Source organism: Chiloscyllium plagiosum, unplaced genomic scaffold (genome assembly GCF_037043375.1).
Source record: "Chiloscyllium plagiosum isolate Xiang-an unplaced genomic scaffold, Cpla_swu_hap1 HiC_scaffold_15, whole genome shotgun sequence".
Classification (NCBI taxonomy): Eukaryota; Metazoa; Chordata; class Chondrichthyes; order Orectolobiformes; family Hemiscylliidae; genus Chiloscyllium; species Chiloscyllium plagiosum.
The window spans coordinates 12718322-12745031 of record NW_028270153.1 but is presented as its reverse complement, the minus strand read 5'-3'; the positions used below and the strand labels follow the sequence as shown (position 1 = coordinate 12745031).

The following is a 26710-nucleotide window of genomic DNA, read 5'->3' as shown; positions in this document are numbered from 1 at the left end:
CAACGATCCTTTACCTCAGAGAGGCGGCGGTGTTAGCGGCCAGGGCATGGCTGGTGCGGTATGAGGCGGACTCTGAGTATACAGCACAGGCCAAACAGCGAAGTCTGGGCTTAAAATGCGTCTCCTGCTCGGCAGCTGTCCGCTGCGATGTATCTGAAGAAAACTCGAAGCAACTCGATAAACGGGATCGGGAAACAAGGTAAATTCAATCAAAATCGAAGGGCCTTCTTATTAAAAAGGAGGTTTGTGTATGGGGGAGGGGGGGAATAGAATGTACAACGTTCCGAATGAGGATGAATCCGTATCTTCGAATTTCTGGCAGCAAATGTCGGTGCGTCGCTCCAGACGGCTTGTTTTGTTTCCACTCTGTATTTTTATTATTGGCCATGGGGGTTGGTGAAGGAGGAGGTGGAAGCCGCCTGAGACCGCCCTGGTTTCTCTGTCAACCAAGCTTAATACTGGTTGTTTGATTGATGGCGATGTCCTCCAATCGGGGGAGGTCATTCGGGGAAGGGACGGTCTCGGTAGCGAATGGCGTGGCGACGTTTTTTTGGGGGGTGTGACGGGAGCTGGGAACTGGGAACAATCAGGCTAGGTTGCGTCTAGTTTATTGACATCCGGGCGAAAGGGATATCAGCTGATGGTTACTTTTCATTTTGATGCGTTATTTATCTTAAAAGTTTTAAAAGGGTTTTTTCAGGGGGTTGTGTCGTGCTGATCGATACGTGCAGGATAATTGCAGCTGGCTGTTCACTACAAGTTTTCCAATAGAGGTCTAAAGTGCACAAAAAGACCATTCGGTCCACCGTGTCTGTGCTGGTCAAAGATAAGTACCTAACTGTTGGGATTGCAACTGCACACCTAAATACTTCTGAAATATTGGGGAATGGCTCGCTGAGATTTCAGTCGGGCTCGCAGGGGCTGACCGCACCTCCTAGTCTTGGCCGATGTCTTGACCATCCTTGGCCATCTCTATTGCCAGAATGAACCAAACTACAAATTGGAGGAACAATACCTCGGATGGCATGGTGGCCCAGTGGTTAGCTCTGCTGACTCACAGCACCAAGGCCCCAGGTTCAATTCAAGCCTTGGGTGACTGTCTGTGTGAAGTTTGCAAATTCTCCCCGTGTCTGCGTGGGTTTCCTCCGGGTTCTCTGTTTACCTCCAATAGTCCAAAGATGTGCAGGTCAGGTAAATTGCCCATAGCGTTAGGGCATTAGTCAGAGGGAAATGGGTCTGGGTGGGTTACTCTTCGGAGGGTTGATGTGGACTTGTTGGGCCAAAGGGCCTGTTTCCACTCTGTAGGGAATTGAATCTTTCGCCTGGGCAGCCTACCTGGAGGATTCAACATTGAGTTCTCCAACTTCAAATAATCTCCCTCCCCATCCCTGAATCCTTTACCAGCCCCTCTCTCTCCCTTCTACTCCTCCCTGCCACCACTGGATTCATTCCTCCCATTGACCAACCAAGTCGTATCCTCTACCTGTCTTCACCTATCCCCCATGTCATCATCCTGCCCCACCCCTGCCTTATTTGCACCCCCCCCACACCCACCCCAGTTCTGAAGAAAGGTTACACCCAAAATGTCGATTTTTCCACCTCCTGATGCTGCCTGGCTTGTTGTGTTCTTCCAGCCTTCTGCCTGTCTACCACTCTTACAGACAGTGAGTTCCAGATTCTCAACACCCTCAGGTGAATTAGCTTTTCCTCACATCTGCTCCTTCCCTTCAATCTATGGTTCCCTGGTCATTGTTCCCTCCACCAAGGAGAAGGTTGCTTCCTGTCTTCCCTATCTGTGCCCCTCAAACTTTTATACATTTCAATTATGTCCCTTCTCAGTCTTCTCTAAAGAAAACAATCTGTTTGTCTAATCTCTCTCCATTGCTGAAGCTCTGCAATTCAGGTGACATCCTGGTAAATCTTCTCTGCGTGCTCTGACCTGATCAGGTGTACCTCAGAACTTTGTGGGAAGTTTGGGATGTGATTGATGGGACCCTTCCTGAGATATTTGTGTCATCAATAGCCACAGGTGAGTTGCTGGAGAACTGTAGGTTGGCTAACGTGGTGCCACACTTTAAGAAAGGTGGTAAGGAAAATCCAGAGAACTATAGACTGATGAGGTGGGCAAGTTGTTGAAGGGGATTCTGAGGGTCAGGATTTCATGTATTTGGAAAGGCAAGGACTAATTAGGGATACTCAACATGCTGTTGTGGTGGGGAGTTGCTTTTCAGACTGTTCAGTAAAGGCAAGCATGCTAAACGCTGCCTTCATCATCCTGTTTACCTGCGACTCTACTTTCAAGGAATTACAAACCTGCACCCTAAGGTCTCTCTTGTTCAGCAATGCTCCCCATGACTTTATCATTAAGTATATAAAGTCTGCTCTGATTTACCTACCAAAATGCCACACTTCACATTTGAAAATTAAACTTCATTTCCCACTCCTCAGCACAGAGTTGTAACCAGTGGTGTGCCAATAGGAGTTGAGTCCACTGCTTTTTGTCATTTTATATAAATGATTTGGATGTGAACGTAGGAGGTATGGTTAGTAAGTTTGCAGATAGCATCAAAATTGGTAGTGTAGAGGACAGACAAGAAGGTTACCTCAAAGTGCAATGGGACTTTGATTAGATTGGCCAGTGCACTCAGGTGTGGCAGATGGAGTTTAATTTACGTAAATATGAGGGCAGATCTTACACATTTAATGGTAAGGTCCTAGGCAGTGTTGCTGAACAGAGACCTTGGAGTGCAGGTGTATAGTTCCTTGAAAATGGAGTCGCAGGTAGACAGAATAGTGAAGAAAACATTTGGTATGCTTGCCTTTATTGGTCAGTACATTGAGAATAGGAGTAGCGAGGTCATGTTGCAGCTGTACAGGACGTTGGTTAGGCCACTTTTGGAATATTGCATGCAATTCTGGTCTCTTTCCTATGGATGAAGGATGTTGTGAAACTTGAAAGGGTCAGAAAAGACTTACAAGGATGTTGCCAGGGTTGGAGGGTTTGAGTTATAGGGAAATGCTGAGTACACTGGGGCTATTTTCCATGGAGCGTCGAAGGGTGAGGGGTGACCTTTATAGAAGTCTATAAATTTGTGAGGGGCACGGATGGGGTGAATAAGTAAGGCCTTTTCCCCGGGATAGGGAAGTCCAAAATTAAGGTACCTAAGGGGGCAACCTTTTCACACAGGGTGGTGCATATATGGAATGGGCTGCCAGAGGAAGTGGTGGAGGCTGTTATAATGGCACCATTTAAAAGGCATCTGGATGGGTATACGGATAGGAAGGTTTTAAAGGGATGTGGGCCAATTGTTGGCAAATAAGACTAGATTAATTTAGGATATCTGATTGGCATGGATGAGTTGGGAGGACAGGTCTGTGTCTGTTTCTGTGCTGTACATCTCTGACTCTCATACATCAGTCTTGCTACCCCTAGAATCAATCTGGTAAATCTTTGCTGTAGCAAGAACATTCTGCTTAAGACAAGGAGACCAAAACTGCACTGGTGTGATTTTTTTTTGCCAAGGTGTTGTGTAATTGCGTACAAATTGGCTGTACTTGAATCCTCTCACTATGGCGGCCAACATTCCATTTGCTGCCTTTCCTGCCTGCTGTACATCTATGCTTACCTATAACAACTGTTGTATGAGGACACCCAGGCCTCGTACAATCCCCTATCTCAATTTTATGGCTATTGAGATAATTATCTGCCTTCATGGTTTTGCTTTCTGCTGGTGCTTGAACTGCTGCAATCCTTGTGTTGTATGTACACCCACAGTGCAACTATGAAGGTGTTTCCAGAGTTTTGACACTGCAGCAAGGAATGGCTGTATAGTCCCACTTCAGGGTGATGCTTGCGGCTTGGAGGGGAATTTGCAGGTGGATGTGCCTCTGTGTGTCTCATACCCTTTCAGGTGGTAGAGCTTGCAGGTTTGGGGTGCTATCAAAGGAGCCTTGGTAAGTTGCAATGTTTTCTGCACATGAGGCACACAGCTGGCAAAAATGATTTGGTGGAGGGTTGAGTGAATATTGAAGTTGGTGAATGTTGTTGAGCTGCTTGATTATTACTGGGTCTGCACAATCCAATCAAATGGCAGCATTGCATCATAGTCTTGACTTGTGCCTTGAAGATGGTGGACAAGCATTTGGGAGTCACAAAGTAAGTTACTCACTGCAGAATTTCCTGTTCCTGACCTGCCCTTGAAAACTGTATTTATATGGATGGTCCAGCACAGTTGCTGGTCAGTGGTTACTCCAAATGTTGATTGTGGGACAATTCAGCAATGGTATTATCATCAAATATCAAGAGGGAATCCAACCATTTGATGGTAATAGTCATTGCCTGGCATTTGTTTGACTGAATGTTACTTGCCACTTATCAACTGAACTCTGAATGCTGGCCAGGTCTCACTGCTTTTGGACATGGATTGCTTCAGTCTCTGAGGAGTCTCGAGTGGTGCATTGTGCATTGAAAAAAGTCAGTTGCTGCAATACTCAGAAGGTTCGACTGTGCCTCGACTGTGGAGAAATATTCCAGATCAATTATTTTTGCATACTAACCTATTATAGAGAAGGTTATCTGCCTAGCTGAAAATGTGTTGCTGGAAAAGCGCAGCAGGTCAGGCAGCATCCAAGGAACAGGAGAATCGACGTTTCGGGCATAAGCCCTTCTTCAGGAATGAGGAAAGTGTGTCCAGCAGGCTAAGATAAAAGGTAGGGAGGAGGGACTTGGGGGAGGGGCATTGGAAATGCGATAGGTGGAGGGACGACAAGGTGAGGGTGATAGGCCGGAGTGGGGTGGGGGCGGAGAGGTCAGGAAGATGATTGCAGGTTAGGAAGACGGTGCTGAATTCGAGGGATTTGACTGAGACAAGGTGGGGGGAGGGGAAATGAAGAAACTGGAGAAATCCGAGTTCATGCCTTGTGGTTGGAGGGTTCCCAGGCAGAAGATGAGGCGCTCTTCTTCCAACTGTCGTGTTGCCATGGTCTGGCCATGGAGGAGTCCAAGGACCTGCATGTCCTTGGTGGAGTGGGAGGGGGAGTTAAAGTGTTGTGCTACGGGGTGTTTGGGTTGGTTGGTCCGGGTGTCCCAGAGGTGTTCTCTGAAACGTTCTGCAAGTAGGCAGCCTGTCTCCCCAGTATAGAGGAGGTCACATCGGGTGCAGCGGATGCAATAGATGATGTGTGTGGAGGTGCAGGTGAATTTGTGGCAGATATGGAAGTGTCCCTTGGGGCCTTGGAGGGAAGTAAGGGGGGAGGTGTGGGCGCAAGTTTTGCATTTCTTGCAGTTGCAGGGGAAGGTGCCGGGAGTGGAGGTTGGGTTGGTGGGGGGTGTGGACCTGACGAGGGAGTCACGGAGGGAGTGGTCTTTTCGGAATGCTGATAGGGGAGGGGAGGGAAATATATCACTGGTTGTGGGGTCCGTTTGGAGGTGGTGGAAATGACGGCGGATGATACGTTGTACATGGAGGTTGGTGAGGACCAGTGGGGTTCTGTCCTGGTGGCAGTTGGAGGGGCGGGGCTAAAGGGCGGAGGAGCGGACTGAGACAAGGTGGGGGGAGGGGAAATGAGGAAACTGGAGAAGTCTGAGTTCATCCCTACACTGCCTACACTGTTAACTGCTGCTGCTCTTCTCAAATACTGTCTAACATGCTTAGTATTTCCAACATTCACAGGATTTTGCTTTCATGTGGTGGTTGAAACTCTATCAGAGGAATCGGTCAGTAGAAGACAATGTGGAGAGTACACAATGATCCACTGTTGCAAGTTGTATGTTAGCACATTAGCTTTTAACATCCAAGCTCTCAGTTACTACTCACTGAACAACAGTATGATCATTGTTCAAATTTATGCTGTTCCATTCTAAATTACAAATTACTTCTACGTTTCTTTGGCAAATTCCATTTGAATTTGTTAGATGTCATGCAGAACAGTGCCTAGCAGGCCATTGTAGAAAATTCATAATCTCTTGAGTGTATTGTTTTAAATTTTCTTATTGTTGGAGGTATATATTGGGAACTTGAAATTAAAAATGGAGGAAGACCAAATTCTAGTTTTCAATTATGTGAAGGTGAGTTTTTTTTAAAACAAAGGTCAAAGTCATTTTGAGCAGTGAACGTGACAGCTATTGCAAGAAAACATGTCACTTAGGCAAGGACTGTTTAGGAATAGTCAGCATGGCTTTGTGCGTGGGAAATAGTGTCTCACTAATTTGATTTAAATTTTTAAGGACGTGATCAAGAAGCTTTGAGGTCGGAGCAGTAGATATTGTCTACATGAACTTTATTAAGGCTGATTAGTAAAGTTAGATCACGTGAGATTCAGGGACCTTGCCAGTTAGATACAAAATCGGCTTGACGGTAGGAGATAGCGATTAGTGTTGGAGTGTTTTCTTTAGACTAGAGGCCTGTAATCAGCAGTGTTTCTGTGGGGATCGATGCTGGGTTCACTATTGTTTGTCATCTATACAAACAATTTGGATGGGAACATTAGAAGCAAGGTTAGTAAGTTTGATGGCACCAAAACTGGTGGTATATTAGACCGTGAAGAAGCATATCTTAGATTACAAAAGAATCTTGATCAATTAGGCCAAGGAGTGGCAGATGGAGTTTAATTTAGATAAATGCAAGGTGTTGCATTTTGGTAAGATGAACAAGTGCAGAACTACACAGTTAATGGTAGGCCCTGGGGAGTCTTTTCGAACAGAGAGACCTAGGGGTTTAAGTACATAGTTCATTTGAAAGTTGTCACAAGTAGATATATAAAACATTTGGTATATAAAACATTTGGCACACTTGCTTTCACTGCTCAGATCGTCGAGTATAGGAGTTGGGACACCATGTTGGAGGACCAAGGAAGAAAATTTGATTAATTACCTCTATAACACTTACCTGGATTTAAATTTAAATTAAGTGAAAATTAATATTTTTGCTAAAACCTAAAGCTCAACTCAGTTAATGACATGTACAAATCTATTTGAGAACTGATTTGATGGCATTAAATAATATCATTGTGCTGAGAAGGTCACATGGAGGTTCTGCTGGGCCAAAAATCTTTGAATACAATGCAATAAATCTTGTGTGTGAAAATGGGAGTGTCAAAACAGGTTGTTCTTAATTTGGGAATTAGGGCACATTATAGATGTAGCTTTGTCCTAAATTTTGTGTGATTCTATCTTACCAGTCAGTAACCTAACATTGATTTGTTTCATGGCAAATTTTTCTAGCTAGCTCTGCTGATTGTTTTCCGATCCTGAAATAGCTAATAGCTGGGCATAAGATGGGATAATCTATTGAATAGATTTCTTTTCACCCCCTCGGGAATAAGGAAAGTCTTGAGTGCTACTTTTTATTCTCAAAAGAAATGTAGATTACAGTTTACAGATATGTAATACTAATGTGATCTCAATGAAAATACCTTTTTGGTATATTTTCCTGTACTATTTCAGCAATGTTAATTATGGGGAATGGTCCTTTACATCTATAACTATGTCCTTGATCTCTTTTATTTAATTGAGGCTGGCATTTTTTGGACAAGTATCAACTAATGACTGTGGTGTAGGTACGTACAAATAAAATTTTTGAACAATGTTATAGGTGGTCAGAATTCATTGCTAAACTTCTGCATGGTAGAACATGGCGAAATTATGATCTCTCAAATCTTGGGCGCTTATTTCTCTACAGGATGTTAAAAAGGAAATCAGAATCAGAAAAGCTGCTCAGAATGGAGAAGAGAAATATTCAAATTAATGCTGTAATTTTGTCATTTGTATTTTCTGTCAGACAATGAATCAAAAAGAAAGCGAAAGGTAGCAGAAATCTTCCAGGCCTTAAACTGCTCTCCTGTGGATGTAGCTGCATTGAGGAGAATGGCAATCAGTGAAGGTGGTCTTCTGACAGATGAAATTCGTTGCAAAGTATGGCCAAAGCTGCTTAATATAAACACACAGGAACTGCCTTTCAAACCAGGTACTACTTGCATTCAATGTATTTGATTAGAATTCAGTACTGTTGCCTTAGGCTGTTGCAACATTAAAGATCTCTAAAGTTTAGAACTGACATGAACTTGATATTAAGGCTGTAGGCCAAATAGATGCCATGGGCTCAGGCTTGGTGTAGAAATTTTATTGTGAATTGACTTCAAATGAAATGTGTATCTTTTTATGAAACCTTTTATGGAGGAAGGTTAATTCTACAAATCATTGCACTTTCTTTCCACCTTTAATTTCTACTGCACAGTTCTTAATGTGTTGCTGTGTCCCATACCAATTCCTGCATTTCCTACTACTCCAAACTTGCTGCAGCAGAGAAGCACAAACGGTGTCCTTTGTGACATTGAAACTATCTGGTATTTCCCTTCACCTTTTCTGGAGTCTATTATCTACTTGACAACACCAACTTGGCATAATGTGCTGCTCAATAACTTTTTCTTGCGAAGTTGAGAGAGCTTATCCTGTTCTCAGCCAAAATTCACACTTTCTAGTGTGACTTAAGGTTGAATTTACTTGTTTTGCTACATGGTGCCTTTTTTGTCTTTAGGTGGGATGACCTAAATGCTTTGCATCCAATGAATTACGTTCAAAGTGCCAGCATTGCTTTGTGTGGTAATGTAATGTGGTAAATTTAATATAATTTTCACAAAATAATTTTCCCTCAACAAGCATGAGTCAAATTTAATTAACTGGCCTGATTTTAATAGTAGTGACTGAAAGATAGCTCACTGAATCCATGGAATCTTTTCCGTCCATCTGCAGTAGCACTAGAAGTTTCAATTTCACATCTTGCCCACAAAGCAGTACTTTCAACAATAAACCAATCTCAGTAGCACACTGATGTCAGCTTAGGCTGTGTACTTGAATTCATGACTTTTTGAGATGAGAGCACTTAACGCTGAGCCTGGCATGGAATTAAAGAGTGATCAGTGGAGATTCCCTGGTTAGTTTTAACAGATAACCTGAAATGATAGACACTCATTTTTAATGTACCAATCTATACTGGGAATTTTAATTATAATCTGATGTAATGGGTATTGCCTTATGGATCTTAATTTTAAAAACCAGCAATTATTAACTTAAGTACAATGCCTTGGTGATGAACTTGACCAATATTAATGACTTTAACTTGGGTTGTTGAAAAGCTATTGTCATTGAAATTATCTTGCAATGTGATTTAATTACATATGTGTATCCCAGAGCTGTTGGCTGGCTGCTTTTTTAATGTTTAACTTATACTTTGTGCAATTAACGTTTGGAACAGGACCAGAACTCCGAGAGAACAATAAAGACTATCAGCAGGTGTTACTGGATGTCCAGCGATCGTTGCGACGCTTTCCACCTGGTAAGTCAGCCTAGCTTGTCAAAAACATGTTCATTAGGAACAGTTTAATGCTTCCATTAATACAATAGCAGTTAGTATATTTTAATAATATCCTAGTTGATTCCCTATAGTCTTCATTATACTTAATTTAACACTCCCTCTGAAGAAGGGAATTCCAAAGATTCACAGTCTGCGATGCTGTCTCCAGTTTTAGGAGTGTCTCGTGAGGAATATGGCCTCTTAGCATCTACTCAATCAGTCACACTTTATGAATAACCGATACCAGGCACCAATCCATAATGCTTCAAAGAGGTCAACTCTCATTCCTCTGAACTTCAAAATTGGTCTTCATATCCTACTGATCTCCCATGGCAAGAAACTTCCATCATGTTGGGAGTCAGTTTGATGAGTCTTCATTGGATGCCACCATTCCCATATAAATGGGCTTCCTTTGGATATTTTCTTTGGGTAAAGAGATGAGCACTCTGCACTTTATCCAATTACTGGGGACACCAATTAGAAAATATAATGTAAGTGAATTTAAAAGTTGGTCCAGTACTCCAGCCATTTGCTCATACGTCCATTGATGAGCAGGGACCGTATGGATAAGTTGCCTGCTTATAAAACTTACTTGGAAGGAAAAATACCTTTTGAATGTTCATGAGTTTTGAAGTTATTTTATCCTGTTATGTAACTGGTTTTCATGTTAGTAGCTAATGTTTCTTGTTAAGCTGACCTACATATCTCTGTGTGCAAAAGGTGAATTATTAGACGCATATTAAATTTATATGCTGTTTGACCAATTTTTATGTTTGCCATAAATTCATGACATCTACAGGGATGCCAGATGCAAAGCGAAAAGAACTTCAAGAAGAGTTGATCGATAGCATTCTGGAGGTACTGAAGAAAAATCCCCAGCTTCACTATTACCAAGGTTACCATGACATAGTGGTCACCTTCCTTCTGGTTGTAGGTGAGAGAATGGCAACAGCTCTAGTGGAAAAGCTCTCCACACATCATCTCAGGTATTTGGTACATAAATGCTTTAAGTTGTAATGAGTTAACCATGTTTCCATATTACCAACTTCAACTGAGAAGGCAATGTTTAATTTAGCAAGATGTGTCATGTCCTTCCACCTTCCCAGCCTTCACTTTCATACATTTCCTTTCCTTTCCTTGCTCTCTGAATTTTCTCTGCACCTAATCACTTATGAAGTGGTAGAATTCTGTGATGCTAATAGCCGCTTCAGAAGTAAGTGCATTAAGATTAAGTGCAGAGAAAATTCAGAGAGCAAGAAAAGGAAATGTATAAAAGTCATTTGGTACTTTATTAATGTAGCAAGTGTTCATGGTTACTATGTGCTCCATCTCAGTCTCCATGCTGTAAATTCTTTAATCTTGTGTTTATTTTGAAAGGGCAAGAAAAGCCTTCTTTGTCTTTATGTACATCTAATTTAATAATATCATTTGCCTTTTGAGAAGCTGTGGAAATTGAGCATTTTATGTTGTTCTGTTCTTTAACAATTCACTGCTTTGAATGTTTCATATATAGTTGTGATCATTTCTTTCTCTTTCCATCTGAATTTGAATCTCAAACTATTTGCAAATTTTATTCTCTCCTCGTTACTTAATATGGATTTAAACTTGACACTCTGATTTTCAACAGTCTACCTATTATAGGAACTATGTTCCTGAATACAAATAGAATGTAATATGAAGACATTGAAGAACCACTTCCTTCAAATTCTATTGACTTTGCATAACAATTCAAAATATAGTAGAAATTCTTTGGTAGTTTGTCAGCCCTACATTTTGGTCTGCATGTATTGACAGTTGTTAATCTTCATGAATGCAACATTTCTCGCACAGAAGGAGGCAATTGAGCCCATTGTATTTGCACTGGCTGTTCAAATGAGCATAATTTCCTAGTACCGGTCTCCTTTTCCCTATATTCTTGCATATTATTTTTACTCAAGTAATTATTCAATGCCCCCTTGAATGTCTTCACCTCTGCAGTACTTTGAGGCAGTGCATTCCATACCTTAACTACTCACTGACAAAAAGATTTTATTGCAAATCATTTTAAATCTATACCCTCTTACTCTTGTTCCTTTAATGAAGAACCTTCTCCCTCTTCACTTTAACAAGTATCTTCATGATCTGATACAGGCTTTCAAAATCACCTCTTACTTGCCTTCCCTCCAAAGAGAACTGTCCCAGCTTCTTAAATCTTGTCATCTTTGCTGAAGTTCCTCATTCCTTGGACCATTCTTGTACACCACTTCTCCCCTCTCTGCAATGCATTCAAAATCTTTTCTATAGTATGGTTCCCAGAACTGTTCACAGTAGCTACCAAAGAGAGCCTTCTGAAACCCAAATGAGCTAGAAAATTTGACATGGGTATATCACAAAGCATGGGCAGCAAATTCATGCAGTCTGAGCTGAAACTCCGGATATACTTCACTGTATAATGTACTTTGCAAGCTTTTTATGTAGAATGTACTGGAATTATGATCACAACTACCTTATCTGTCTGTTATGCCTGAAATGTGCATTTGTATTTAAATGTGTTGAGTATGAATTAACATTATTTCCTTTATTCCCTTATTAAGATGTGCCAGGTTTGCAGGACCAGAATATAGGAGCTCCAAATTACTAGCTAAAGGTGTACTATATTTCAAGTTGTTATGCACAGTCAATAGAATGTACTCTAAGAATTCACATTACACTGCTTTAAAATATGTTTATAACATTTATTTGTATCCTGAAATTGGATATGGGCTTTATACTTAATGAATAAATTGTAGGTAGGTGTGTATTTCAAGAATGTTGCCTGTGTGTTTAAGATGGGTTAGAGGGTATTCAGGTGAGTTTTTGTTATATCATCACTCGTGTAATTAATTCATAACTCTCCAGTTTGAGCTACCATATGTATTGATAACCTCAATCTATTGATTTTAAATTGCACAGCCATTTATACCGTCCAAAAATGCATTATTATTGCATATTTTCTTCAGTCTTCATTGAAATCTAGTATAGTAATGTTATATTCAAGCAAACATTTTTACCATCTTTTTACTTTAACTTTTTTTTTACTACTTGTAGGGATTTTATGGACCCAACTATGGACAACACGAAACACATTTTAAATTACCTTATGCCAATAATAGAGAAAGTTAATCCAGAAGTACATGACTTCATGCAAAGGTGAGAATGAAAGTATTGGTTAATTTCTTTTTTTATAGTTTGAAATATTTTTCTATCGAGGAAATCCTGGACTTTATTTCCTAGTAAATCAATAATTTTCAGAAAACTCAAATCTATTGTTTCTGCTAGGGTTTGGCAATTTCAGTTTGTAACCCCTTTGCCTTTGGCCCAGTTTCTGTTTCTAAACCAGGAATTTACTATCGAGACCATTCAACTGAATAAACCTCCCTAATGGTCCAAGTACCCATCCAGCTCATGTGTAAAGAACCTGTTCAAGAAATTTAAAGGCTTTAAGTTGAAAGGATTTAACTGGGATTGCAATGGTTGGGAAGCACCCTACTGATAGACCCAATATTCAACAACTGCTTCCTAAACTACTCAACTGATGAACAATTACTAAAAGAAAACAAAAAGCAGAAAGTGTTTCTTGAACCAGAGGCTTTGAAATGATGTAATGTGTTTGCTTATCACTTTTGTACCTTAGCAAGTTGTATCTTCTCTTTTCGGTAAAAAATAACCTACTAGCAATCCCCCATAACGGGCGGCACGGTGGCACAGTGGTTAGCACTGCTGCCTCGCAGCGCCAGAGACCCGGGTTCAATTCCCGACTCAGGCGACTGACTGTGTGGAGTTTGCACGTTCTCCCCGTGTCTGCGTGGGTTTCCTCCGGGTGCTCCGGTTTCCTCCCACAGTCCAAAGATGTGCAGGTTAGGTGAATTGGCCATACTAAATTGCCCGTAGTGTTAGGTAAGGGGTAAATGTAGGGGTATGGGTGGGTTTCGCTTCGGCGGGTCGGTGTGGACTTGTTGGGCCGAAGGGCCTGTTTCCACACTGTAATCTAATCTAATCTATTCTAATCTAATAACAAAAGTCTACATGTGTGGAGATTTTAATTGAGGCTTCCCTAAGGATGAAGGCTTATTAATGTTTTTTGGCAACTTTCAAATGTAATGTTTTTATTGTGCAGTATAGAAACTGATTAAAGAAATCATAAATTGGCGATGAGCATTTCTAAATATGGTGTACTTGTATTGACTTTTTTTTTCTCCTGCTGCTTTGCATTTGTAGAGCGGACGTTGGTACTATCTTCGCTTTGAGTTGGCTCATAACTTGGTTTGGTCACGTGCTTTCAGATTTCCGGCATGTGGTTCGGTTATATGATTTCTTCCTGGCATGTCATCCACTAATGCCCATCTATTTTGCTGCAGTGGTAGGTGAACTGTCTATTTTCTGTGTGCTTTTAAAGCGTCTGTGCTAGACTCCATTTCTGCCTACCATTCCATTTACCCAGTGAAAAAAAGCATTGTAGTTTTCACCATTAATTTTCTCTGTCGAGTGAGCTGCACCTGTGATTCTCGCACCCTCATTCAGATTTATTTCCTCATGTTTATAGATTGTGCTGTACCGGGGAAATGAGGTCCTGGAGAGTGAATGTGACATGGCTGCTGTTCACCATCTGCTTTCCCAGATCCCACAGGACCTGCCATATGAGACCCTAATAAGCCGTGCTGGAGACCTGTTTGTCCAGTTTCCTCCATCTGAGCTTTCCAGGGAGGTTGCCCAAAAAGAGAGGTAATTGACAGCTAAACTTGAAACTCAGTCTAACTGGTTCCAAAGGGTTGCAAAACTCTACGGCAGTTATTCTTTTAATTTACCATTTTCCTTCCTGTACCTTACTCTGGTTTCATGTATGTCTCATTTTAGAATGTATTTTTAATGAATTGCAGACATACTAGTGAATTAATTTGTATGAAGTTTTACTGTTCTACCAAAAACATGGGTTTGACTTTGTACACCTCATGATTAGAATAGCACTGTTTCCAATAGTATCAAAAGATTTTGTTCTGTCTTAATTCTAACAAAAGTTAGAGTTCATGTGAAGTTGTAATGGAACTGGATAGTTAAGATGAATTATGTAATTGAGGACTTTTGGTGACAAGGTGCCTTTATCTGAGCTGCTGTGTAGCTGTCAAACTCATTTTCAAGAGAATTGTTGAAATTATATGCTGTTCTTGGGATGGACTAAAAAAACTGGGGAGGGCATTTTGGATTGGGTAATTAATGGATCCTTAAACTGGTAAAAATAAACATTGTCTGTCTGAAAGGAGGTAAGAAGTTGAAGGTTTTCATTGTGAACTTGTCAGAACTAGGCCTCAAAAAACTTTTGAAAAAAGATACCATTTTATATGAAGTGAGAAGAGCGTAATGATTGTTGAACCAATTATTTGCAAGGAAAATGCTGCAACAACAGTTACCTGTCAATCTTAATTTTCAGACAAGGCAGGTGTATACTAATTGATCAAAATGTTGCCCTGGGGATGAGGCAGTGCCTTTCTCTTACACTCACACTCCACATTGCAAGTTCAACCAATGATATCCAGTGTAACTGTTAGCGTGGTCAGATTATTTAATGAATGACTGACTTCCAGTAGCAAATAACTTTCAAAAGTGGCCTTGCTGTGTGATAAATTTGTGCATGCTAGAAGCTGAACGTATAAAGACACAAGACCTGGTTTAGAGTCATAGAGATGTACAGCACGGAAACTAACCTTTCGGTCCAACTCATCCATGCTGACCAGATATCCTAACCTAATATAGTCCCATTTGCCAGCACTTGGCCCATAGCCCTCTTAAACCCTTCCTATTCATTTAACCGCCCAGATGCCTTTTAAATGCTGTAATTGTACCAGCCTCTGGCAGCTCATTCCATACATGCACCACTCGTTGCGTGGAAACGTTGCCCCTTAAGGTCCCTCTTATATCTTGCCCCTTTCACCCTAAACCTATGCCTTCTATTTCTGGACTCCCCCACTCAGGGAAAAGACTTTTTCTATTTATCCTATCCATGTCTTCATGATTTTATAAATCTCTACAAAGGTCACCCCTGAGCCTCCAGGGAAAACAGTCTCAGCCTCTCCCTATACCTCAAATCCTCTAACCTTGGGAATATCCTTGCAAATCTTTTCTGAACCCTTCCATGTTTCACAACATCCTTCCAGAGACCAGAATTGAATGCAGTATTCCAAAAGTGGCTAAACCAACTGTTACGACACAGGATAAACCCTCCTGCTTAATTTAAATCCAGCAACACAGAAAAGATTTATCCCGTGCAGTAATCTGTAAAAAAACAAAAAAGTGGCCAAGAACTAAACATAAAAATTTAACAACTTTATTTCTTAAAGTATAACAGAATAATTAACTAGCCACTATTTACAGTTTATTTCTCTAACCTATCTTTTAGCTTCCCTTTTCTAATACTAGTCTGATAAAATTCCAATTTAAAATTTACAAAACAACACTTATCTCAAGACCAAGCAGCTGTAGGTTCTTGTCTTCGGATCTTCCTGTCATCTTTTCTCCTTGTTAGGAATTTGTGCATTACAGATTACTGATCGAAAAGGGACTTAAAGAAAAGAGATGTTTTTCAAGTAGTCTCTCACATTCTAAGACGTGGCAGATCTCCTTTCTACTGTTCAATTTTCTCCCTGTCTTATACCCCAGAGCATTGGATTGTCTTATTGGCTTTTAAGATTGTCAATATACTGAATTCAAACTTGATTGGAAGCTGGTATTTATATTGGGATATAATTTAAACGGATTAGCCAGATTCAAATTTGTTTTCGTCTCTAGGCAACAAATTAGATTAGATTACTTAGTGTGGAAACAGGCCCTTTGGCCCAACAAGTCCACACCGACCCATCGAAGCGCAACCCACCCAGACCCATTCCCCTACATTTACCCCTCCACCTAACACTACGGGCAATTTAGCATGGTCAGTTCACCGAACTGCACATTTTTGGACTGTGGGAGGAAACCGGAGCACCCGGAGGAAACCCACGCAGACACAGGGAGAATGTGCAAACTCCACAGTCAGTCACCTGAGGCGGGAATTGAACCCGGGTCTCTGGATTGAACAACTACTCGAGTTGTTCGACCCCAGTGTTACATCCATTGTTGCCTACTGAGAACACTTAGTGCTGTCCAGTAGTTCTGTTGCTTTTAATTCTCTTAATGGTACACCCACATCTTCATAACACTGTCCTGTACAGCTGCAACATGACCTCCCAATTCCTAATACTCAATACTCTGACCAATAAAGGGGAGCATATCAAATGTTGTCTTCACTATCCTATCTACCTGTGACTGTACTTTCAAGGAACTGTGAACCTGCACTCCAAGGTCTCTCTGTTCAGCAACATTCGCTAGGAGCTTACCATTAAGTGTATAAGTCCTGCTCTGATTTGCTTTTCCAAAATGGGGCACCTATCATTTATCTAAATATTTTTAAAAAAGGAATTGATACATAGATTCCACTGTTATAAAAACAAAGGGGTCATGGAGACAGACCATCTCTGCTCCATCTCCAGGACAATACCCTGACCATTTACTGTGTATATACCTGCCTGGACTGAGAATTAAGATTGACGGGTATCTGTTCTTGCAGTGGCACATGCCAATGATGGTGTGACCAATCAGCACCTTTTTCACATTCTGTATATAAAGCTATTCCTTGTTCAAATATATTACTTGAATCCTAGTTTTGATGAATGCAAGATCAGAAGCTTCAATTCCTTGCCATCTTTTTAGCCAAGTTTTAAGTTCCATATTAGCAGCCATTTACCTTTTGTAGATCCGTGTTCCTGCCTCGATTTTATTTTTGAAAGCAAAAAATGAAGTCTAAATCTCAAAAGTCGTGAGTAGGCTAATTTAAGGAAATATTTCAGCAGAAGTGCAGATTCATAGCACCTTGAAAGTGGAGTTGCAGGTAGATAGGATAGTGAAGAAGGTGTTTGGTATGCTTTCTTTTATTGGTCAGAGTATTGAGTACAGGAGTTGGGAGGTCATGTTGCGACTGTACAGGACATTGGTTAGGCCACTGTTGGAATATTGCGTGCAATTCTGGTCTCCTTCCTATCAGAAGGATGTTGAGAAACTTGAAAGGGTTCAGAAAAGATTTACAAGGATGTTGCCAGGGTTGGAGGATTTGAGCTACCGGGAGAGGCTGAACAGGCTGGGGCTGTTTTCCCTGGGGCATCAGAGGCTGAGGGGTGACCTTATAGAGGTTTACAAAATTGAGGGGCATGGATAGGATAAACAGACAAATTACTTTCCCTGGGATTGGGGAGTTCAGAACTAGAAGGCACAGGTTTAGGGTGAGAGGGGAAAGATATGAGAGAGACCTGAGGGGCAACATTTTCAGAGGTTGGTACGTGTATGGAATGAGCTGCCAGAGGATGTGGTGGAGGCTGGTACAATTGCAACATTTTTTAAGAGGCATTTGGATGGGTATATGAATAGGAAGGGTTTGGAGGGATATGGGCCGGGTACTGGCAGGTGGCACTAGATTGGGTTGGGATATCTGGTTGGAATGGACTGGTTGGCCTGAAGGGTCTGTTTCCATACTGTACATCTCTATGAATAAGTCATGTTTCAGCCACAAGTTCTGGTTGGTTACATTTGGAGTTCTGAGACTAGTTCTGGGTAGCACACCTTAGGAAAGATATATATTGTCCTTTGAGACTGGGGAGCTTACGCTTACCAGAAGGATTCTTTGATCCCAAGGGTTAAGCTATGAGGAAATACAGTTGTAGAGTCCTGCAGCATGGAAACAGACCCTTCGGTCAAAGTCTTCCATGCCAACCAAGTTTGTCAAACCAAACTAGTCCTGATTGTTTGCATTTGGCCTGTACCCTCTAAATCTTTTCTGTCAAAATGTCTTATGGAGTCATAGAGTAATACAACACAGAAACAGACTTTCTGATCCAATTTGTCCAAAGTATTGAAGCAGTTAGGATTTTTTTACCATGGAATGTAGAAAACAATGATTAAAGCATTTGAAATTAGTCAAGGAAATGGATTTGGCAGGCTGGGTGAAACTGTTCCCAGTAGCAAGTTGGGTCTGCAGGCTAAAAACTGCAGTCATACACTTCAGAAGCGAAATTAAGAAATGTTTCCACAGTTGATAATGAATTAGTTGTTTGATATTGCTGGAAAAGACATTCTGTCAAAGCTTTTCACCTTGTACTGTATCAGGCTAATTCACAAGAATGCAAATTCAAGGGGAAAACTAGCATTTGTAGTGAGAGGGGAGTGCTGATTGGTTGGCAAATGACTTATTGGTAGAGGTATTGCCAATGGAGAATTCACCTATTAATGCTGATTACCCATTAATGGCCAGGCTTTGTTTAAATTTTAAAGCAGGCAGTTTGGCCTGAGAAATGCACTAGCAAATGGCTGTCACTTATATTGTTGAATTGAAATGGGCCAGTGCATGTACATCATCTTTCTGTTTGCAAGGAATAGAGACCTGTGTGTTAATTTATGTAGCCTCCAGTATACACGTGTGCCACTCGATGAACTCAACTGACAATCCCAAATTGGTATATTAATACATAGGTCCCTGCTCTTTGAAAATGCCATTTGGCAAATTAAAACCTGTTTAAGGTAGTGGTCTAGGAACTATAAAAGAATTAAACATTACTATGTAGCAGTATCTTCTGTTCACCTGTTGATTCCTAGTAGCTTTTATAAAGATTGGTGTGCTTTCTATGCTACTAGTGCAATCATGTGTCCTCTGCATTAACTGTGGCTCTGGTAAAATTTGATATGTTTTGACCTCTAAATCTATTCAGCTTACAATGTTTGTAAATCAGTCACTCGGTTTCAAAATTTGTTATGAGACGTGTATGAAGTGAATTAGATTATAGTTAACCTATTTACTCTCCAGTAAGATAAGCTTCTAGTGTCATGAATGAGTATTGTATCAAGAGTTCCTTCTGTTCTGACTGTCCCTTATTGATACATGATATGAGTATCACAAGATGTAGAGACAATCAATGCAGCTGTTCCTCTTCCTCTGGTTACAGATTCAAATAATTTCTTAAACACATCTCCTGATGTAAAATTACAGTACACAGAATATTAAGACACTCATGACTCATTTTGAATAAAATTGTGGCACTGATCTGAAAGCTAAACATAACATATTAAGCATTGGTCAGATGATGCTATAGTGTAGATTGAAAAGGATTAGATGTACTTTCTCAAACTCAAAATAGCAATCATCAGAACAGACCAGAATGCTACAGTTATCTTCCATTAGTATATTTGGTGCATCCTCTACCCCACGTTTTCTGTATTTTCACATTTATCTTGTGCAGAATGCAAATTCATTAGTGTAAGCTCAGTAAAATGCAATATTTTAAATTATTCCAGCAGATGATTATTCACCCTTAGTATTTTCAGATCAAGGAGAAAAGGATTCTTGATTCAGGATTCTGCAGTATTTACAGATGTCAAATCACTAGGTTAGGTTCTCTTCTTTTAATTTTGTATCATGTATGAACCAGAAGTTTTGAGCAACTCCTGCAGTCGAGCAAGGTTGCAATCTTCATTTAATGTGTGCTTCAGAGGTAGAAACTAAATACCATAGCACCACTATGTACCATAGTACCACTAAGCTAACAATTAAGCTCAGTCTCATCTGGCAGTATGAGACTTCCAGAGACTTCTCTCCCACTTCCTCCCATTATTAAAAGTAATCTTGTACCACATGCAACACTGCTTTATAAAGGGACTTTTGCGTGGTCTACAGACTCTCCTTGTGTTACTGTTAGGATATTAGTTTCATTAATCATTTTCAATTCAAGTGATGAATGCATACCCTTCTACAGCAGCTTTAGAATTAAAGCAGGTGTGGACCATATGGCCCATTGTGAGCCGACTCTGCCGTTTGTTCCTTCCATTTTTTCACATCTGACAAAGACCATAAATTCAACCATTTTGGGGGATTGTGTCAATTGTTAATTGTACATCAGTGGAAAGGCCACCCTTTTTATAGTCTCTATATTGTAATAGTAGTGTTTTAATACCTTCTGATGCTGTTCTGGCAGCATTTTTGTTTAGTTTTGTTCTCCTCATCCAAAATGTATTATGTTCGTTAGCGTCTATATTAATCCAAGAAGCTAGCTGTAACTGTTCTTCATTCCTAATTTTAGGAACATAAATGCATAAGATGCCACTGACTTAATTTAGTCTAATAAACTCCAATTACTCAAGGCGTATAATTTGTTTTGGAGGCAAATTAAACAGTATAATTGATTAAATTACACTGACTGAAATAGTTTGAAATTGTGCAATGGGATCTACAACTTTTGTAAGCATTTTGGTGCCAATTTGTATTTTAATATAGAGGAATGGCACTATGACTAAACTCTACAAGAGCTTTTATTGATATCTTCTTTTCCTTGCAGGTTATGTTCACAAGTAGAAAGCACTCCAGTGTAGCATGGTCCGAAATTCCTTGATAAATAATATTGCGCACATCAGATAAGCTAGCAGAGATAGATTTTCCTTTCGGATAAAGATATATCTGGTGGAAAGGCTGCATCTATCTGTGGTGTAATAGGGCTGCTAGCAGACTGGATACAACAGTAGGACAATTGGACTCCTTAACTCTCTGCATCCACCATTCAGGTGGCATAATTTAGATCACAACCCTAGCTTTGCTGTCCAGATTCAATCTCCAGCAAAGCGAGAGTGAGGAACCGTGGGCTATATTCTGAACAGGAAGTGCTTTTCCATTTACCTGGTGCTTTGTGACCGAATTAAGTGGCAGGCAGAAAAAAGCAACTGTGTTTACATTGTAACAGCAAACTGAGAAGGGAAAGCTTAAGGTAAGCTTTATTTTCAATTAGTGAACCATTTTTCGGGTCAGATACTCTTTTTGATGTATCACAAAACAGTGGAAAGGAGGCCAAAACAAATTAAATCCCAACCTTTTTATAAAGTATTCTTAACTGTTTTTTGTCTGGTAGAACCCCGCCTCTGTATTTTTCTGCAACTTTAGTTAGTTTTGGGGGAAAGATACAGGTCTTATCTATGCCTTCTGATAATTAAGTTTAGCAAATCTCCTATGCAGATCCTACTGAAATTGTACCAGATATGAGGGATCCCTGGAGAGATCAGAGCAGATAATTTCTTGGAAAATTATTTTACAATAAAAAATTGAATTTGTGGTGGTAGACAAAGTTGGGCTGATGGACAATCTTAAATTGATGGGATGTGATTTGGAATGTTTTGCAAAGATCTGTTTGAAGTCTCAGCTGTTCACCAGAATTATCAACAATTTAACTGATATTGCAATTTGATTGATATCGAAAATTTGCCAATGACACACAGATGAGTAATGTTGTAAACAATGCAGGTGGAAGCATAAAATTACAGGGGGGGGGGGGAGAGAGGTATTAGTAGATTAAGTGAATGGGCAAAGCAATTGGAATTCTGGAACCTAAAAAAAGACAGAACAGTGTAATTTTTAAATGGTGAAACACAGTCCAAAAGGACTATGGGACCCCAGATGCATGAGTCATTATTTCTGTACTCATTCAGTAGCATTTTAATCAAATCATGTAATGGGAGGCTAGTCTTTAAATTTCAAGATGGGAATGCAAGGTTAAGCAGAAATTATTCTTTAGTTGTGCAGTAGGCAGTTTTATGGCTGAGTAAGTAATATCTCTCCCTCTGAGCCAAAAGTTCTAGGATATAGTCCCTTTCCAGGACTTAGCCTTGGAAGGAGGGATCTTGATGCAGTTCAACTGGTTGGTTCTCAGCCTGCTAATCCTTCCAGCATTTCCCACTATATTGCAGAGGAATAACTGTGTGCACAATGGTACAAAATAAAAAATAGCTATTCAGGGTCTTTGGATGATAAAGCAACTTAAATGCCGAGAGAAGTTACACAAATTGTTGTAGTCTCTGAAATTTGGAAGTTTGAGATGATTTATTCAAGACTGTCGCGGGAAGAGGAGAGATTGGGTTGATTGAGTGAAACTTCTACTCCTGGTAGGACATCGTCTAGCTCCAAATTTGTAGACATTTCAAGACTGAAATGAGGAAACATGCAGGGTATCAAATTTGAGATTTTATTGTCATATGTACTCGAGTACAGAAACGTTTGCACTGGGGCTAGATCATTGATAATTCTGTACCTGAGATTGGGCAACAAAAATCCATCAATCTTGTTGAGGGATGTAGGATAAAGGCTGATATATTTATACTTGAGTCACAAATCAACCATGATCTCAAAAGTTAGCAATCGAACTCCAAACTAATTGGCCTATTGTGGTTCCTGTTGTGTTTTTTTAGCACAGGACAGGTTAGAACATAGTTCTTATGTTCTTAACAGGTTAAACAAAATTTAATATTCAATATTTTGTTGTGATTTGGTAAAAGTGCATGGGAGAAACTAATTTTGCTAGCAGAGGGATCAGTACTCAAAATGGATTAAAGTGGCAAAGAAGTTAGAGGGGAGATACAAATTTATTTTACTCCATTAGCTTTTATCTGAAAAGATGCTACAGAACATTCGTTAGTAACTTTGAAATAAGAATTGGTTGCATACTTGAAAAGGAAAACGGTTGCAGAACAATGGATAAAGAGATTGGCAGCAAACTAACCAGGTAGCTGTTTTAAAGTACTGGCACAAACAACACGGGTCACCTTCTGTATTGTGACTTTATGAACCTCCCTCTCCATGTGCTTGAAAATAAATAATTTATATTTCAGTAAATTTGATGAGAGACGTGCGGCTTGGCTCAGAAGAAGCAGTCTGTTATTGGAAGAGTAACTCCTTTCAGAGTTCAGCGCTGCATAGGGAATGCCTTTTCTGATTGATCATCCCATCTTAAGTGCTTCCTAGTGATTTGGGGCCTTCCAAGTTTGAATTTGCACTATGCTGCACAATTTTTTGAGTATTGAATCCAATAGTTTAAGCTTTTTCATAGTATCATGTAGACTGAATCAAATTGGTTGAAGGTTGGTTTTGTATCTGATGCTGGAGGCATCAGGAACATGTTGAGATGGATCATCAACTTCTGGCTGCAGTTGTTTGCAAATGTTTCATCCTTGTCTTTTGCACTGATGTGCTGGGCTCCCTCATCATTGTAGTTTACGATATTTGGTCATGGAATTTCTTGGCTCTGTGTGTTGCATGCTGTTTCCACTGTTTGGCACAAAACCAGTCTGTATTGTAGGTTCATCAAGTTGTGTATAAGACAAAAGTTTCAGCAAAATGTGTTTTTCAGCAATATTCCAGTTCAGCACTACAAAACAACTAATTATAGAATGTTTGCAGCATAGAATGGATCATTTGGCTTGGCATTCCATGCCAGTTCTCTACAAGAGCAACTAGGAGAAAGTGAGGACTGCAGATGCTGGAGAGTCAGGGTCAAAAAGTGTGGTGCTGAAAGAGTACAGTAGGTCAGGCAGCATCTGAAGAGCAAGGGAGTCGATGTTTCAGGCATAAGCCCTTCATCAGGATAATGCTGACTCCCCCACTCTTCAGATGTTGCCTGACCTTCTGTGCTTTTCCAGCGCCACACTTTTCGACTCTAGAAGTGTAACTGATCCAATCCCACACTCTTGCACTTTCCTCGTAGTCTCCAGTTTTTTTTTTACTTCATAATTGTCCAAATATTTTTGAATACCATGTTTGAGACTGCCATCTCCACACTCGGAACATTCAGGTCCTAATCACGTGTTGAGGAGAAAAAGTTTTCATCCGTGTCACCGTTGCTCCTTTTTGTCTCTCGCTTTAAATTGGCGCCTCTGGTTCATTAATAGATCTAGTGGTCTCTTTAAATGTCACAGCTTGATTGTGAGTTACCTATAGTGTGTAAGTCATTTTAACACTGACGTGTCAAATGCACATAAATCCAAAGGTTATTCTTCAGAATGATACAGACTTTAAGCTGAATAAAATCCATGAGATGAATTCTCAACAAGTTTTATAAATTCTGCAAAATAATGGGTCTCCACTTAAAAATGTACACTCTTCAAACACTTAACATTTTAAGCTTCATTATTTTCAAGCTATTGCTGTAATTTATTTTTTTGAATAGAACTCCATTGAAGTCACTTTGAATTATGGCCTGGCTGTAATAATGCTCAGCAAGTGGCATTATCTAGCCTTGGCTGATGTGTGCATAATTATTTTGCAGAAATGTGTAGGTTGAGTATTTTCTTTCCTTGTTAATTTTATCCTCTTCCCTGAAAGTATTTTCTTGCTAAGACATAGTTCCACAAATGTTGTTTATCCTTCAGAGCCTCATTGTTTTCATTTAATAAACATTTTGTCTGTGACTTATGGCGAACTATTCACTTGGCTCTATGCATTTCCAGCATAGTCTACTGGAATAACACCCGGGTCAGGAAATTTGGCTATTTTCCTTTCTCCACCACCTAACTGGGTCCACTTGTAACCCACTATTGCAGCACAAACCAAGATTCAAACCTCTGACCTGTTTTGTAGCTCTGTGTTGCGGATAAGTCCACTAAGTCAATGGGTAGATCGATCATTAACACTTGGTTAATGAGCAGAAAATTCTAAATCACAATTTTATAAAATGGATTGATATGTTGTTGCCTTGTTTGTGTTGGTTTGAGAATTTGTTTACTACACATGAATTATCTAATTGTGAACCATTTTGCCTTTCTGTACCCACAGCACCGCTGTCTCAACTTTCAAGGATTTTGAACTGGTGTCAGCCCAGCAGCGTCCTGATGCAGTGCTCCGGAGGAGGTTCAGAGAACGGTTTCAACAAGAACCAAGAACAAGAACAATTGTGGCAATAACTGGGACCAGGAGGTTGATAAAACTGGCAGTAATGGGGCTGACTGTGGCATTGGGGGCAGCAGCCTATGCAGTGGTCAATACTGCACTGGAGTGGGCACCAAAATTTGAACTGCAACTGTTTCCTTGAAGGAAGAACTTTTTTAGACACTTTACAAATCTCCAACTACATAATGGGGCTGGGGCACAGTACTTTTCTTTGTCGTTGCCTTTTATTTTTAATTTAAAATGTGTCATTAAAGACTGCAAGTTGGAAAGTGCATATACTCGGTTAAAGGTAAGATTGGGTTGAACACTAGTTTTATGACTGCCATTTTGTGAATTATTAGCACCAAACAAAGCTGCAGTATATTGCAGAATGTCCATTTTATCAGTTCTCAAAATAAAACCTAGGGAAATGACCAATTTAAAAATCTGTTGAGCTCCCATCTGATCAGTTGCCAACCTCAACCATATTACCTCGACAAGGAGTGAATGTGTGTTGATCTTAAAAAAAAAAGGTTAACTGGGCAAGATCAGTTTATTTCCTAGAAAGGGCATCAGAGCTATTTTGGCTTGGCAGGGTTAACTTGTCTGCTCTCAAATGGCTGAAGTAGAAAATACAGGCTGAACCAATTCAGCAATCTATTTCATTTGTGATAGTTGGCAATATTGTCCTATTTGTCTTTTAACCTAATTTTGGGACAGTTGTGTTATACAGCTTGCTGAACCCTCTGTTCCAGAAGATCAGGCCCTGATCCCAACTAAATGACAGCAGACCAATTTCCAGCTCAGGATTGATGAAACCCTTCAGGTCATACATTCTCCCTGCATAATTGACAAAGCATCATGTAGCTGGGTTATGTAGTGGTAAATATGGCTGATTTCATACCTCATTTCCATGGAATTAGCTGATAATTGACAGCAGTGGAGTGGTACTCTGAGCTGCTTGAGAATCGGGACTGCAGTTCCTGCCACACAATAGTGTGCAATGATCTCTGCTGGAAAATGTGTTCAAGTCAAAAAGAATAGAGTTTAGCTGAGCTACCTTCTCTTGAATAGAATGCCAACATTCACCAATTAATAAAGAAAGATCACTGGTTATTGCCAATGTGTTACTGCAGCAAGAAACATCATCTTGGCAAAAATAGTTTATTATTGTTTCAGTCGCTCATCCATTTTGTAGAATTAAATTGCAGAGCGAAAGCTTCAATCTGAAACTTAGCTCCAACATTTTGGTGCGTAGATAATAAAAGTATTTTGATCCAGTGAGGGAACAGTACAAGGTTTTGGATTTCAGCTACGGACAAGACCTCATCAACAGAAGTGGCACATGTACAGGCTTATAGGCCAAGCGTTTTATTAATGCACCTTAGCTACAAGCAGCGTATCAGAAACTTTTAAAGTTGCTATATATTGCATCCTTATTATTGGTGTGTTAATCACACTAACCTCAGTACAAGGCTTCTTAATTTGTATAGCTAACCCTTGTCAGGCTATATTGCTTGAGACTCTGGTATGAAGAAATAATGTCTTGATGTACTGTTAGCCTTGATATGCAATACACAATCTTTAATCTTGA

At 40.1% G+C, this 26710-nt stretch overlaps 1 protein-coding gene across 3 annotated transcripts; it reads left to right on the top strand.

Moving 5' to 3' along the window:
- Positions 1-26710, top strand: tbc1d20 (TBC1 domain family, member 20). 3 transcript variants are annotated; one of them, XM_043710832.2, is made up of 8 exons: positions 1-199; positions 7779-7964; positions 9252-9332; positions 10150-10336; positions 12417-12518; positions 13587-13728; positions 13912-14090; positions 25024-26710. In XM_043710832.2, the coding sequence occupies exons 1-8, from the start codon at positions 148-150 to the stop codon at positions 25277-25279; spliced, it is 1185 nt and encodes a 394-aa protein (XP_043566767.1). In that variant the 5' UTR covers positions 1-147; the 3' UTR covers positions 25280-26710. The 3 variants fall into 3 exon arrangements, with proteins under 3 accessions (XP_043566767.1, XP_043566768.1, XP_087850872.1); XM_043710833.2 differs by lacking the exon at positions 1-199 and adding an exon at positions 1591-2029; XM_087994746.1 differs by lacking the exon at positions 1-199 and adding an exon at positions 5651-7557.